General features: G+C 45.5%; 1 protein-coding gene across 4 annotated transcripts in view; it reads right to left on the bottom strand.

The window, feature by feature from the left end:
* Positions 1-14,023, bottom strand: part of TENT2 (terminal nucleotidyltransferase 2) — a 74,543-nt gene that overhangs the window by 16,092 nt on the left and 44,428 nt on the right. For all 4 annotated transcript variants that reach the window (XM_073344143.2, XM_073344140.2, XM_073344141.2 and 1 more), the window contains one exon: positions 5,652-5,788. In XM_073344143.2, the coding sequence (XP_073200244.1) occupies positions 5,652-5,788 (137 nt within the window). The remainder of the gene's footprint in view (positions 1-5,651; positions 5,789-14,023) is intronic.

The raw sequence follows: 14,023 nt of genomic DNA on the forward strand, positions 1-14,023 counted from the left end.
TGTCTGCTACTATGACGAATAGTTGAGTAGCTTCACCAGTTTGATATAAAAGGCCAATGCCCAGTGAATATCCATAGAGTGGAGGTTTTGCTCTCGGCTGTTGGCGCGTGGCTTAGGGTAAAAAACTGGAGGAAAAATGTCCTGATTAACATGAAACTGGGAGATGACCTTCAGGAGGAAGGCTGGGTTGGTCGAAGCTGAACTTTGTCCTTATAGAAGACTGCGTAAGCAGGTTCGGATGTTAGGGCATTAAGCTCTGACACCCTCCTGGCATCACCAGAAATGCCACCTTCCGTGAGAGAGAGAGCAACGAGCATGTCACTAGTAGTTCAAATTGGGGCCCCATTAGTCTGGAAAGAACAAGGTTAAGAACCAGTCTGGGACTGGTTGCTGTACTTGAGGGTATAACCTGTCAAGTCGTTTAGGAAAACATCCAGCTATCGGATTGGTGAAGACAGATCGGCCAGCCACGCCTGGGTGAAAGGCAGAAATGGCAGCCAAGTGGACTTCTATTGACGGCATAGAGAACCCTTGTTGCTTCAGGTGCAGAAGGTACCCAAGATAAAAGGCACTGACAAGTGCATAGGAGACTTATGTTTCTGCGATGACCAAATCGCGAATCTTTTCAATTAGGCTAGGTAGATGGCCATAGTAGACTGTTTCCTATTACCAAGGAGGACTTCCCTAACTGGATCAGAGCAAGCAAGCTCCATCGGATTTAGCCATGGAGCTTCCAAGCCGTGATGTGGAGAGATTCGAGATTGGGATGCTGAAGATGGCAATGAACCTGAGTTATCAGGTCCAGGAGCAGCGGTAAAGTGATCGGAGTGTCCACTGACAACTTCAGAAGAGACGTGTACCAGTACTGACATGGCCAGGCTGAAGCTATCAATATCACAGAGGCTTCATCCCGTTGAACCTTGAGTAGGACCTTGTGAAAGAGTGGAATGGGTGGAAACAAGTAAAGGAGGTGGTCCTTCCAAGAGAAAAGGAAAGCATCTGTGATTGAGTCTGGGATGTGAGTCAGGAAGGCGCAGAACTACGGACACTTCCTGTTGTGTCTTGTTGAGAATAAGTCTATTTGGGGAATTCCCCGCTGCTGGAAGATGGTGTTCATGACATCCAGGTGTATGGATCACCTGTGGTTGTGAAAGGACCTGCTGAGATGGTCTGCCAACTCGCTCTGAGGAGATAAGATCCCTCAAAATGTATTGAGTGGATTATGCAAAAGTCCCACAGTTTGAGGGCTTCCTGGTACAGGGGAGAGGAGTGTGCTGCTCCCTCTTTTTATATAAAACATCCCTGTTGTATTGTCTGTCACGACTGATACTTGGAGGGGAGGTGTGAGAGTTTGGGAGGTCTGGCATGCCAGACGGACTGCCCTCAGCAATCTGACGTTGATGTAAAGTGAGTCCCGCTTGGGACCAGAGGCCCTGAGCTTCCCCAGATACGCTCCTCACCCCATCACTGATGCGTCCATGACCAGGGAAAGTGATGGTGGAGGTCTGGAGAAAGGAATCCCTGCACACACAGCTTGCTGGTTGAGCCACCATAGGAAAGACTCAAGAACTGGCTACAAAAGACTGACTACCTTGTCTAGACTGTCCTGGTTTGGTCAATACACCAATGCTAGCCACGCCCAAAGGGGTCAGAGCCTCAGTCTGACATGCTGCACTACATCAGTACAGGTGGCCATGTGGCTGAGGAGCTTCAGGCAATTCCTTGCCGTGGTGGTAGGAAAACATCTGAGAACTTGTATGATGTCACAAAGAGTCTGAAACCATGACACTGGTTGGAATGCTCTCGCCTGTCTTGAGTCCAACACTGCCCCTATGAACTCTATCATGTGAGTGGGGGAGAAGGCCAAAGCTGTCAAAAGTTGATCTTATTAGACTTCCTGCGTCTCCACTTGTGTTCTGGAGTAGCCCTTGATGAACCAGTCGTCGAGGTACGGAAACACCTGCACCTGGCACTTCTGTAAGGAAGTGGCCATGACTGCCATGCACTTGGTGAACACCCAAGGTGCCACTGACAGGCCAAAGGGGAGGACCGTGAACGGATACCGATTGTGGTTTACCACAAACCTAAGAAACCTTTTGTCTGGCGGAGTTATGGATATATGGAAGTATGCGTCCTTCAAGTCAAAGGCAGCATACCAGTCCTCCTGGATCCAGGGAAGGGATAATGGAGGCCAAAGAACTTCAGCTTCTTCATGAATTTGTTCAGAGGAACCTCCTCCATCCAACCTCCTCCGCTCTCAGTAGCAGCTGCACCTCTTGCATTAGGAGATGCTCATGAGAGGGTTCCCTGAAGAGGGACGCGGGAGGGAGGATGGGAGGGAGGAGAGAAGCTGAACTGGAGAGAATATTCCAGTTCTACCATGTGGAGATGTGTTCCGGACCCATACATGGCATGAAAAGGAAGGGATGGGATAGTTGGATGCAACGTTTGAATTGGTGTGTCGCCCTTGGGTGCACCTTCAAAAGGCTTGTTTTTGTCCAGAGCGCTGTTTCACCTGCCCAGAGCCCTGAGCAGATGAAGGAGGAGGCTGCCTCCTGTGGTTTCTATTAAGCCTCCTAGAATAGTCTTGCCTGTTCTGAGGTTGGTAGAATCAAGGCAGAGGCTGGGGCTTAAAATGCCTCCATTGCATTGAGGGGGTATGGTGGCCAAGGGACTTGAGAGTGGCTCTTGAGTCATTAGGCCTACGGAACTGTGAATCCGTTCTCTTGGAGAAGAGGGTTGAGCCCTCGATTAGGAGGTCCTGGATGGTCTGTTGGACCTCATACGGGAGCCCTCATGCCTGCAGCCAGGAGCTTCTTCTCATGGCCACCCCGACACCATGGTCCAAGCGGCTGAATCGGCAACATGTAGGGCTGTCAGTAGCAAAGCCCGTTTCACAAGCTTGCCCTCCTCCACCAAGGTGGAGAAAACAGCCCTCAAGTCCTCTGGCAGAAGCTCTGTGAACTTTGACATAGCCCCGCGGGAACTGAAGCTGGATCACCTGGTGGTTTGAAATCCAAAGCAGGAGCTCCCCCAGTAGAATAGACTTTCCTCCCGAAGAGATCCAGCTTCTTCGCCTCTTGGGCTTTAGACGTGGGTCTTTGATACCCTTTATATTCCCATTCATTTGCTGCTGCCACCACTTAGAAGTTGTCAAGGTTCCTTCCCCACTCTGAACTCTAGGGTACAGATGTGGGGACCTGCATGAAAGACCCCCTAAGCTTATTCTGACCAGCTTAGGTTAAAAACTTCCCCAAGGTACAAACTTTGCCTTGTCCTTGAACCCTATGCTGCCACCACCAAGCATGTTAAACAAAGAACAGGGAAAGAGCTCACTTGGAGACGTCTTCCCCCAAAATATCCCCCCAAGCCCTACACCCCCTTTCCTGGGGAAGGCTTGATAAAAATGCTCACCAATTTGTACAGGTGAACACAGACCCAAACCCTTGGATCTTAACAATGAAAAATCAATCAGGATCTTAAAAGAAGAATTTTAATTAAAGAAAAGGTAAGAGATTCACCTCTGTAAAATCAGGATGGTAAATACCTTACAGGGTAATCAGATTCAAAACAGAGAATCCCTCTAGGCAAAATCTTAAGTTACAAAAAGATACAAAAACAGGAATATACATTCCATTCAGCACAGTGTATTTTACCAGCCATTAAACAAAAGGAAATCCAACGCATTTCTAGATAGATTACTTACTAACTTTACAGAAGTTTGAGTCTGCATTCCTGATCTGTTCCCAGCAAAAGCATCACACAGTCAGACTCTTTGTTTCCCCCCCCGCCCGATTTGAAAGTATCTTGTCTCCTCATTGGTCATTTTGGTCAGGTGCCAGCGAGGTTATCTTAGCTTCTTAACCCTTTACAGGTGAAAGGGTTTTGCCTCTGGCCAGGAGGGATTTTATAGCACTGTATAAAGAAGGTGGTTACCCTTCCCTTTATTTTTATGACAGGGGTCCAGTGGTGGGTGTGAATAAAAATGTTCAAACCCTTTAGAGGGGACAAAATATTTCCCCTCTGTCCTTTTCACCATCGGGGCAGAGAGGTGAGGGTCTGCCACTAAGTTTCTGTGGTACCCTCTATGGTCTTAATAAGCAGCAAAGCAACTCTGAGAGTCACTGGGGGCCAGGATATCTACCATGGGGTCCAAGGACTCAGATCTCCTCGACCTGGAGCCCCAGGTTCTGGGCCACCCTCTTCAGGAGCTGTTGGTGAACCCTACTGTTCTTGAGTACAGGAGCCATGGAGGTTTGAGCCACTGCTTCATGTGGCAATGACGAAGACAAGGTTCTAATCAGGACCGACTCTTGCTCCTGGCCTTGCATTACCATGTGCAGAGCCCCTCTGCAGAGAGCACTGCCGGTGCAGAGCATCTCTATTAGAGTCTTTCTCAGTGCCAAAGTCTCCTGTGTCGATGCCAGGGCACTGCGCACTGATGTAGAGGTGCTAGCATTGGCTTGGCCAAACTTGGCTCCGAGTGGGGTTGGAGAGCAGCCTCCATCAGAAGGATTTTTAATCGTTGGTCTCTTTGCAGATCTTGCAAACAGTCCTTCTGATGCAATTGCCCCAGACACTTCAAGCAGGAAGTGTGAGGGTCGCTCCGGGGCATAGGCTTGTTACAAGCTGCACTGGGTTTAAATCCCGGAGACTGAGGCATGCCCTGGTGCCGGGGAAAGGGGCGAGGGGAGAAGGGTAGGGAAAATGGCAGGTAATCCCCAGAATAATTCCTTACTGGAATTCTAACCATACAATGACTAAACTAACTACAACTACGAACAAACTGATTTAACTATTTATAGAGAACAGTCTGAAGACCACTAGGGAGAAGGCTTGCCAAAGCAAGAGAAACTAGCCTTCCGGCTAACTGTCACAGGCGGTAAGAAGGAACTGAAGTGACGGCAGGTCAGCAGGACCCTATATACGGTGCAATGGAGGCATGACTCCAGGGGCACCTGAACCAACCCGACAGACACCAGCAGGGGAAAAACCTTCCGGCTACTGTGCACACAGCGTGCACATACCTAATTGGAATCTACATGAGCAAGCACTCGAAGAAGAACCGCAGATCATGTAAAACGTACTCTGATCTGTACTGAACAGCAGTTGATTTCCAGGTAAAAATTCAAGGTGTTTGTTTTGACCTAAACTGTTTGGGTCAAACAGGGGGCCGTTAGGTCAAGCACCTCAGTTAATATAAGGTGAAACTATGAAACAATGAAGAAGCCACTGAAGTAATCAGGACCCAACCTACTTCAGGTCAAAATCAATACCTTCAGTTGCATCCAGAAACTCTGAATCTCTTTGGAGAGGGAAGTTTCAGTCTAAAACAACACACTAACAAATAGCTGGCTTTAGGACAATAGAGCTATCTGATTTTTGACAGACTATTTTACAGATTAAACTAAGGTAGTTTATTAAACAACCGTAGGCACATCTCAGTGCCAAGCTTACACAGGCACATCCAAGTGCTGTCATGTGCCCCTTTTCATTTATTTCTCTCCTTGCTCTTCATCACCCCTATCCTGTCTCCAAACCATTCCTCTCTCTTTGCTGATCAGTCTTAAAATGTTAGCAAGCTAAGTCCAAACATGAGGCATTTTCATTTATTGCAAGATGCTAAACACAGGTAGAAGTTGATCACTTACTCAAATTCTGTGGCATAGTATTTGAAGAAGCCCACTAATAAATCTCCAAGAGTCGATCCATTTTTGGAGAGGTAAGGAGGAACGGTGCGTGGAGCTTGATGTACAAGGTGCAGCTGCATAGTAGGATTAAAAGATTCCTGTCAAAATAAAAGAATAGAGAATATAGCCTTTCGTAAAGTACATGCTGCAAGACTGCACTTAATCTAGGTGCTTTCAAGATCAGACATACACAGCAGAAAGTTGCCCATCATTTATTTAGCAAGTGCTGTAAATGTGCATGGCCCAGTTTCTATTTACCAGTGAAGGGCCCTATTGTTCCTCCTACTCCTCTGTTGCATATAAGTAACTCCACTGACCTCAACGAGAATTAATCATCCCCTGCGTGGGGACAGTCAGTCATGTTATTTCCTGTGCTCCCTTTCCCTTCATGAAGATGCCTAAGAACGGTCACATCAGAAAAATCTCAAAATTGAATTTTTATTTGCATACCCACTATGACAGACAGTCTGAAAGGGAGGGGAAACTTATTTCATAGTTAGTTTTAAACCAATGTGTCAAACCCCTGGCTCCTATGTGACCATGCATCTTCTCAGACAATGATTTCAAAGACTATAGTAGTAGCAGCATTTCCTCTAATCAAGTTAAGTGAAAACATTAAAAATCATTTAACAATCAACATATACCCGACTATATAATCCATGGCACTTTTGTTTTTCCACCAGAAATATTGGAGGCTGACCACAAGAAGAGTTGCCTTTACCAATTCAGAAAGTCTTCACCCGACTAAATAACTTATTTAAATTTTCCCTTTTAATTTTTTTTTTAAACAATTTAACTTTCCTAAACATAAGATGGGCATGTTAAAATAGCAGCAAACAACTGCCAGTCTTGCCATTTTGCATACAGATCAGGTATTCATCATCATCATTATTATGTTTAAGAGAAACTTGTACAGCACCATATCTTGCAAGTTCACCTCAGAATATGGAGGCATGGCAGAAGGAATCGTAAGAAGAGAGAATGTAACTCAACCTTGTATTCCTAGCTAATGCAGTAGGTTTGAAATCCCTGTAATAAGAGGGCACATATGAAAAGATTCTAGTTCTTGAATTGCAACTTCAATACTAATTGTATTACTTTTAAAAAAGGAAATGTACAGAAATTAACAGACTTCTGAAAGCAATCTTGCAGCTTGCAAGAGAAGAAATTAGCAAAAACTGAAGGAAACTCTTCAGGGTCAGTTATTTATTATTTTGTGTTATTCCCTGTGCCTGCTAAGCTTTCAGAAAATAAAACTGAAATGTACAGAAAGCTTCTCTCAAGTTTAGCAGTAACTCCTCACTTAACGTTGTAGTTATGTTCCTGAAAAATGTAACTAAGTGAAATGATGTTAAACTAATCCAATTTTCCCATAAGATTTAATGTAAATGAGGAGGGTTAGGTTCCAAGGAAATTTCTTTTGGGCAGACAAAAGGCATTATATACTGTACTGTTGTTAGGAGGTGCCCCTGGCTCACTCCTCACAGGCACAGCCTACTGCAGACAAGGACGCTAGGAAGCACCTTGTGCAGCAGCAGCGGCAGCTTTCCCTGAGAAGATCAGGCGCCGACCTTGCTGGGAGATGCTCCAGGCCCGCTTCTTCCTGTCCCTGCTCCACTCCAGGCCCACCTCTTCTCACTCCACTCACCACCTCCCTGGAGCACACTGCATCCCCAGTCCTTCCCCCTCCCCCCGAAAGTCCTAGGCACCTCCAAACAGCTGTTTGGCGGTGGGGGAAGCGCTACCGCTAGAAGGGAGAGGGAGGAGGTGGAGAAGAGGAACTTGTGCAATGCTCCCTTGTAAAGTCGCTGCTCTTTCACAGACTCTTATAAGCAGTGGACAGAGCAGGCAGCCAAACGACATTATAAGAGAGCATTGCACAACTTTAAACGAGCATGTTCCCTAATGGAGCAGCGACAACTTCGAAACAACGTTAAGCAGGAGGACGTTAAGTGAGGAGTTACTGTATGAGTAAAGTCACATTCTCGATCAACAGGCACTCAGTAAATATCTAAAGATCCTGCAGCATTCCATACTGTTTTAACATCAGTTTCACCAGAAATGTAATACCTGAGTGGAAGCGATCCCTACAGTTTGCTGTAGGTTTGAACAAAAGAGCCACAGCATATAGTAACAAGGGCCTTAAGATATTTTCCCCTCCTCACACACACACAGGTTGACAGCTGGGACTGTTGCCCTCTAAGAATACGTAAAAAGGTGAACATAATGAAGTTGCTATTGCAGACATTTACTGCTTCTACATTTACATGCTATTACTAGACACTTCTGAAATGGAATATGGGATTGTTCATTGTTCTTAAGATCCAAGGGTCTGGGTCTGTAGTCACGTAGGCAAATTGGTGAGGCTTTTTACCAAACCTTGTCCAGGAAGTGGGGTGCAAGGTTTTGGGAAGTATTTTGGGGGGAAGGACGCGTCCAAACAGCTCTTCCCCAGTAACCAGTATTAGTTTGGTGGTGGTAGCGGCCATTCCAAGGACAACGGGTGGAATATTTTGTACCTTGGGGAAGTTTTGACCTAAGCTGGTAAAGATAGGCTTAGGAGGTTTTTCATGCAGGTCCCCACATCTGTACCCTAGAGTTCAGAGTGGGGGAGGAACCTTGACACTGCCAGGAAAACGTTTAAGAACTTTGAGGATTTCCCACACCTCCATAAGGTTTTCCAGGAACTCCAAGGGCTGCTGATCACCACTTGACAAAGTTAATCAGGCAAAATACCACTCTTTAAACAGATAAATGATGTGAGCTTGCAATTTCTTTAGGGCTGAAATACATTATTCCAGCTTTATGCATTAACTGAAAAGCTAACAAGTGTTCAAGGATGGTAGCTCTCAACTAAAACAAGCTGTTTCACTGACAGAGCAATGGAGATTAAGGACTACTTCAAAGTTTTATATAATGTATAAGATAGCTGAAACTAGAGTGCTTTTGCAGGCCATGAATTTATATCATGAAAGGTAACGTGCGTGTGCAATAACTCTTTCCTCCCACTTCTCCCTTTATAATTAAATAATTTTCCTTCTGACAGGTTTTAACAAAACGTTCCTTATGTGAATACTAGACAGCTAAAAAGACAGTTACCTTTTTCCGACAGCTCTTCGAGATGTGTTGCTCATGTCCATTCAACTTAGGTATGTGTGTGTTCGCCACATGCACCGGTTCTGGAAGTTTTTCCCTCAGCAGTATCCATAGGGGACCGGCTCTAGAGCCCTCTGGAGTGGTAAGCATATGCAATGGCATATAGGGTACTGCCTGCCCCCTCCACCCTCAGTTCCTTCTTGCCAGAAACTCCGACAGTGGGGAAGGAGGGAGGGTTGTGGAATGGACATGAGCAACACATCTTGAAGAACACCAGTTATGGAAAAAGGTAACTGTCTTTTATTCTTCGAGTGATTGCTCATGTCCATTCAACTTAGGTGACTCCCAGCAGTACCCCTGGAGGCAGGATAAGGAGTTCACAGACATGTAGATTGCAATACAGCTCTGCCAAACCCAGCATCATTGCTGGCCTGCTGCGTGATGGCCTACTGGGTCTGGAATGTGTGTACCGAGGACTATGTCATGGCTTTACAGATGTCCTGGATCGGAACATGTGCCAGGAAGGTCGCCAAGGATGCCTGCGCTCTAGTCGAGTGGGCTCTCACCATCGGTGGCAGAGGGACTCCCACTAACCCGTAGCGGGTCCGAATGCAAGGGGTAATCCCGTTAGAAATCCTTTGCATGGACACAGGGAGGCCCTTCATCCTATCCCACCTGTAGAGATAAAAAGCTGAGTCGACTTTTGGAAAGGTTTTGTCCGATCTAGGTAGAAAACCAGGTCCCTTCTTATGTCCAAAGCGTGAAAGCGACTCGCTTCACTAATCTCATGGGGCTTAGGGCAGAAGACAGGAAGAAAGAAGTCCTCGCTCATGTGGAAAGCGGACACCACCTTGAGGAGGAAGGCCGAGTGGGACCGGAGCTGGACCTTTTCCTTACAGAAGACAGTTCTGTATGGAAGTTCTGAGGTCAGGGCTCGCAGCTCGGAGACTCGCCTCACCGATGTCACTGCCAGCAGGAAAGCTACCTTCCATGATAGGTGATATAGGGAGCATGAGGCCAAAGGCTCAAAGGGCCCTGTGAGCCTGGACAAAACCAAGTTGAGATCCCATAGAGGGGCCGGGGACCAGACTTGAGGAAAGAGCCTCCCGAGGCCTCTAAGGAACCTGACTGTCATGTCATGGGAGAACACAATCGGTCCCTGGATTGGCAGATGAAAGGCCGAAATGGCCACCAGGTGTACTCTGATAGAGGAGTGCGCCAGGCCCCGGTTCCTTAAATGAAGCAGGCAGTCCAAGATCAACTGCACTAAAGAATGTGAAGGGGAGATGCCCCGTTCGGCCACCCAGTGGGAGAACCTCATTCACTTTGCCAGGTAGGTCTGCCTAGTCAAGGGCTTTCTACTCTCAAGGAGGACCTTCTGGACCCAGTCTGAACAGGCCCGTTCATATGGGCTCAGCCACGCAACATCCATGCTGTGAGGTAGAGGGATGCGAGGCTGGGGTGCAGGAGTTGGCCGTGATCGTGTGACAGCAGGTCTGACCAGTTCAGCAGGGGCCAGGGAGGGACTTTGGACAAGGGCAGAGAGGCTCGAGGTGAGGCTCGCTGGTAACCAGGCGCCAACCTCTGGAGGTACGCACCCCCCGGCAGAAGTTTCGGAGTTGGCGCCTGGAATCTCCGTGGCACCAGTACTGCTCCAGGGACAGGTCAAGGGACCGACGGTACCATTCCATGGACTGTCGCCTATCCCTCAGGGCAGCATCACTGCATGTGACTACATCTTCATGACACCAAGCCCACTCTAGTTCCCAATCCTGCTCCACATCCTGGTACTGCTCGTTAAGTGCGAGATGTAGATCGCCGACCCGGTGCTGTCGCGGATCTGCAGAGCGCTGCTGGTCACCAAGGCCCCGATCCAGATGCTTGTCGAGGTCAGTGAGATCCAACTCTGGGAGGGGTGACCAGTACCGATTGGGACAAAGCCATCAATCAACCCCCGTCTTGGTTGCAGAGGAGCGACAACTCAGGCTCTGGCTCAGGTTCGCCACAAGGTTCCCTAGCAGTGGGACAGGCTCTGGCACCTACGGTGTAGACTACCTTGGCGGCACTACAGCCATGCCCATAGTTTAGGGACACTTCTATGAAAGAATCATTACAAGCACCTTCTTGAAGATTTAGCCTAAATTATATGTTAAAGGATTTATGGCTCAAAAGGCTAAATAGTATTTAAATTCTGAGATATGCTGCAGATAAGATAATATGGATGTAATATATTATTCAGCCTTGAAAAGACTATGATTTAGACTCAGGGCTGATTACACTAGAAAATCAGGTTGGTTTAACTAAGTCAGAGGAAGAATTCTTCCATCAACCTAGCTACCACCTCTCAGGTAGGTGCATTACCAACACGAACTGCAGAATCCCTCCCATCAGTGTAGGTAGCATCTATGCTGAAGCACTGCAATGGTGCAGCTATGCCGCTGTAATGTTTTAAGTACAGACAATTCTGATTCTGAAATTTTGCATCCAAATTGTCATCTTCTGGGTTTCTTCTTTGCATTCTAGGGGGAAAATGTTCCTCTAGGTTGCGTAAGTACTAAAACATTTGGTACTGACTGGATGAAACTGAATCTTGTTTTTCTGGGCCATGACTCCTTTCAATTTCCATTGTTTTGCTGGTGGTTCAATTTCAGTGAACAAAATATCTTCATATTTTGCAAAAGCATTTTTAGAGAATGTAATCCTGTGACAGAGACGCTGATAAGTCAAGTGCTGAAGCTCAATGTTAAGTTTCCTAGGCACAGGAGCGTTACACAGCTAGAGTATGTTTTCCTAGAGTTTAGCCACTAAATGATAGGGGAAAAAACAAACTCCTTCAGCTTACCATTTTAAAAACACCTATTCCCTTGCCCTCCCTTTGGAAACTCTCTTTATTTAGGGCTCAACAGGAAGCTCAAGAGTTATAGTTAGTGATGCTGATGTGCAATAAAGAATTCCAACAGACTGAAACTTAAGTAGGATCACCCCATCTTTAGTGAATTTCTTACTGAAGGAACAAAAAAGTGGAATGTACCCACATAAAGCAGAGTGGTGCTTATCTATTTCTTCCATGGGTTTGGTGGAGAGTACCAATTCGTGCACAGACGAAGCTGTAGGAAGTTAGTCACTCTTTTTTACTAGAATATAGATGGTCTATTATATATTATGATTTGGAAGTTATATACATGATCTAATATTGTAATAGACTAAATAGATAAATTTCTTGATTTAGTCTCTTAAACAGGTAATATGCTTGAAAAAGTATTTTGTACACAGAGCTATTAACAAGAGTGCCAATATAAACAATTCTACAAAACAACAATATGGCAACCAAGTGAGTTCTGTAACACATTTGTATAATATTAACAAAACCATATATTATATGGTACCATTACAGTACCACAGTACAATACTTACTGTTATCTAATAGGATAACCAATACAATTTTCTTTAATTATGGTGGCACTGGTATTGACCTATAAAGTTGCACTATGACATCTGCAGTAGTACGGGGGATTATATCCCTTTATGTTTGAAAATAACGTGTCAACAAGTTCCCAACACTTAGAGTAACAACTGAATTTTCAATAAAGTTACAAGTATATCTATTTATTAGTTTAGGATTGAATATAAGTTAAAATGTCTCTCTTTAGAAATTTAGGTTTCAGAGTAACAGCCGTGTTAGTCTATTTGCTAAAAGAAAAGGAGTACTTGTGGCACCTTCGAGACTAACCAATTTATTTGAGCATAAGCTTTCGTGAGCTACAATGCAAAGTATGCATCCTTACAATGAGTATGATAATCAAGGTGGGCCATTTCCAGCACAAATCCAGGGTTTAACAAGAACATTTGAGGGGGGCGGAGGGTAGGAAAAAACAAGGGGAAATAGGCTTGAATAGAGACTGGGAGTGGCTAAGTCATTATGCAAGGTAACCTAAGTTAATTGTATCAAATTTGCAAATGCATTCCAATTCAACAGTCTCTCACTGGAGTCTGGATTTGAAGTTTTTTTGTTGTAATATCGCAACTTTCATGTCTGTAATCACGTGACCAGAGAGATTGAAGTGTTCTCCGACTGGTTTATGAATGTTATAATTCTTGACATCTGATTTGTGTCCATTTATTCTTTTACGTAGAGACTGTCCAGTTTGACCAATGTACATGGCAGAGGGGCATTGCTGGCACATGATGGCATATATCACATTGGTGGATGTGCAGGTGAACGAGCCTCTGATAGTGTGGCTGATGTTATTAGGCCCTGTGATGGTGTCCCCTGAATAGATACGTGGGCACAATTGGCAACGGGCTTTGTTGCAAGGATAAGTTCCAGGGCTAGTGGTTCTGTTGTGTGGTATGTGGTTATTGGTGAGTATTTGCTTCAGGTTGCGGGGCTGTCTGTAGGCAAGGACTGGCCTGTCTCCCAAGATTTGTGAGAGTGTTGGGTCATCCTTTAGGATAGGCTGTAGATCCTTAATAATGCGTTGGAGGGGTTTTAGTTGGGGGCTGAAGGTGACGGCTAGTGGCGTTCTGTTATTTTCTTTGTTAGGCCTGTCCTGTAGTAGGTAACTTCTGGGAACTCTTCTGGCTCTATCAATCTGTTTCTTTACTTCTGCAGGTGGGTATTGTAGTTGTAAGAAAGCTTGACAGAGATCTTGTAGGTGTTTGTCTCTGTCTGAGGGGTTGGAGCAACATCAGCCACACTATCAGAGGCTCGTTCACCTGCACATCCACCAATGTGATATATGCCATCATGTGCCAGCAATGCCCCTCTGCCATGTACATTGGTCAAACTGGACAGTCTCTACGTAAAAGAATAAATGGACACAAATCAGATGTCAAGAATTATAACATTCATAAACCAGTCGGAGAACACTTCAATCTCTCTGGTCACGTGATTACAGACATGAAAGTTGCGATATTACAACAAAAAAACTTCAAATCCAGACTCCAGCGAGAGACTGTTGAATTGGAATGCATTTGCAAATTGAATACAATTAACTTAGGCTTGAATAGAGACTGGGAGTGGCTAAGTCATTATGCAAGGTAACCTATTTCCCCATGTTTTTCCCTCCCCCCCCCAGACGTTCTTGTTAAACCCTGGATTTGTGCTGGAAATGGCCCACCTTGATTATCATACACATTGTAAGGAGAGTGATCACTTTAGATAAGCTATTACCAGCAGGAGAGTGGGGTGGGGGGAGGTATTTTTTCATGCTTTGTGCATATAAAAAGATCTTCTA

Source organism: Lepidochelys kempii, chromosome 5 (genome assembly GCF_965140285.1).
Source record: "Lepidochelys kempii isolate rLepKem1 chromosome 5, rLepKem1.hap1, whole genome shotgun sequence".
Classification (NCBI taxonomy): Eukaryota; Metazoa; Chordata; order Testudines; family Cheloniidae; genus Lepidochelys; species Lepidochelys kempii.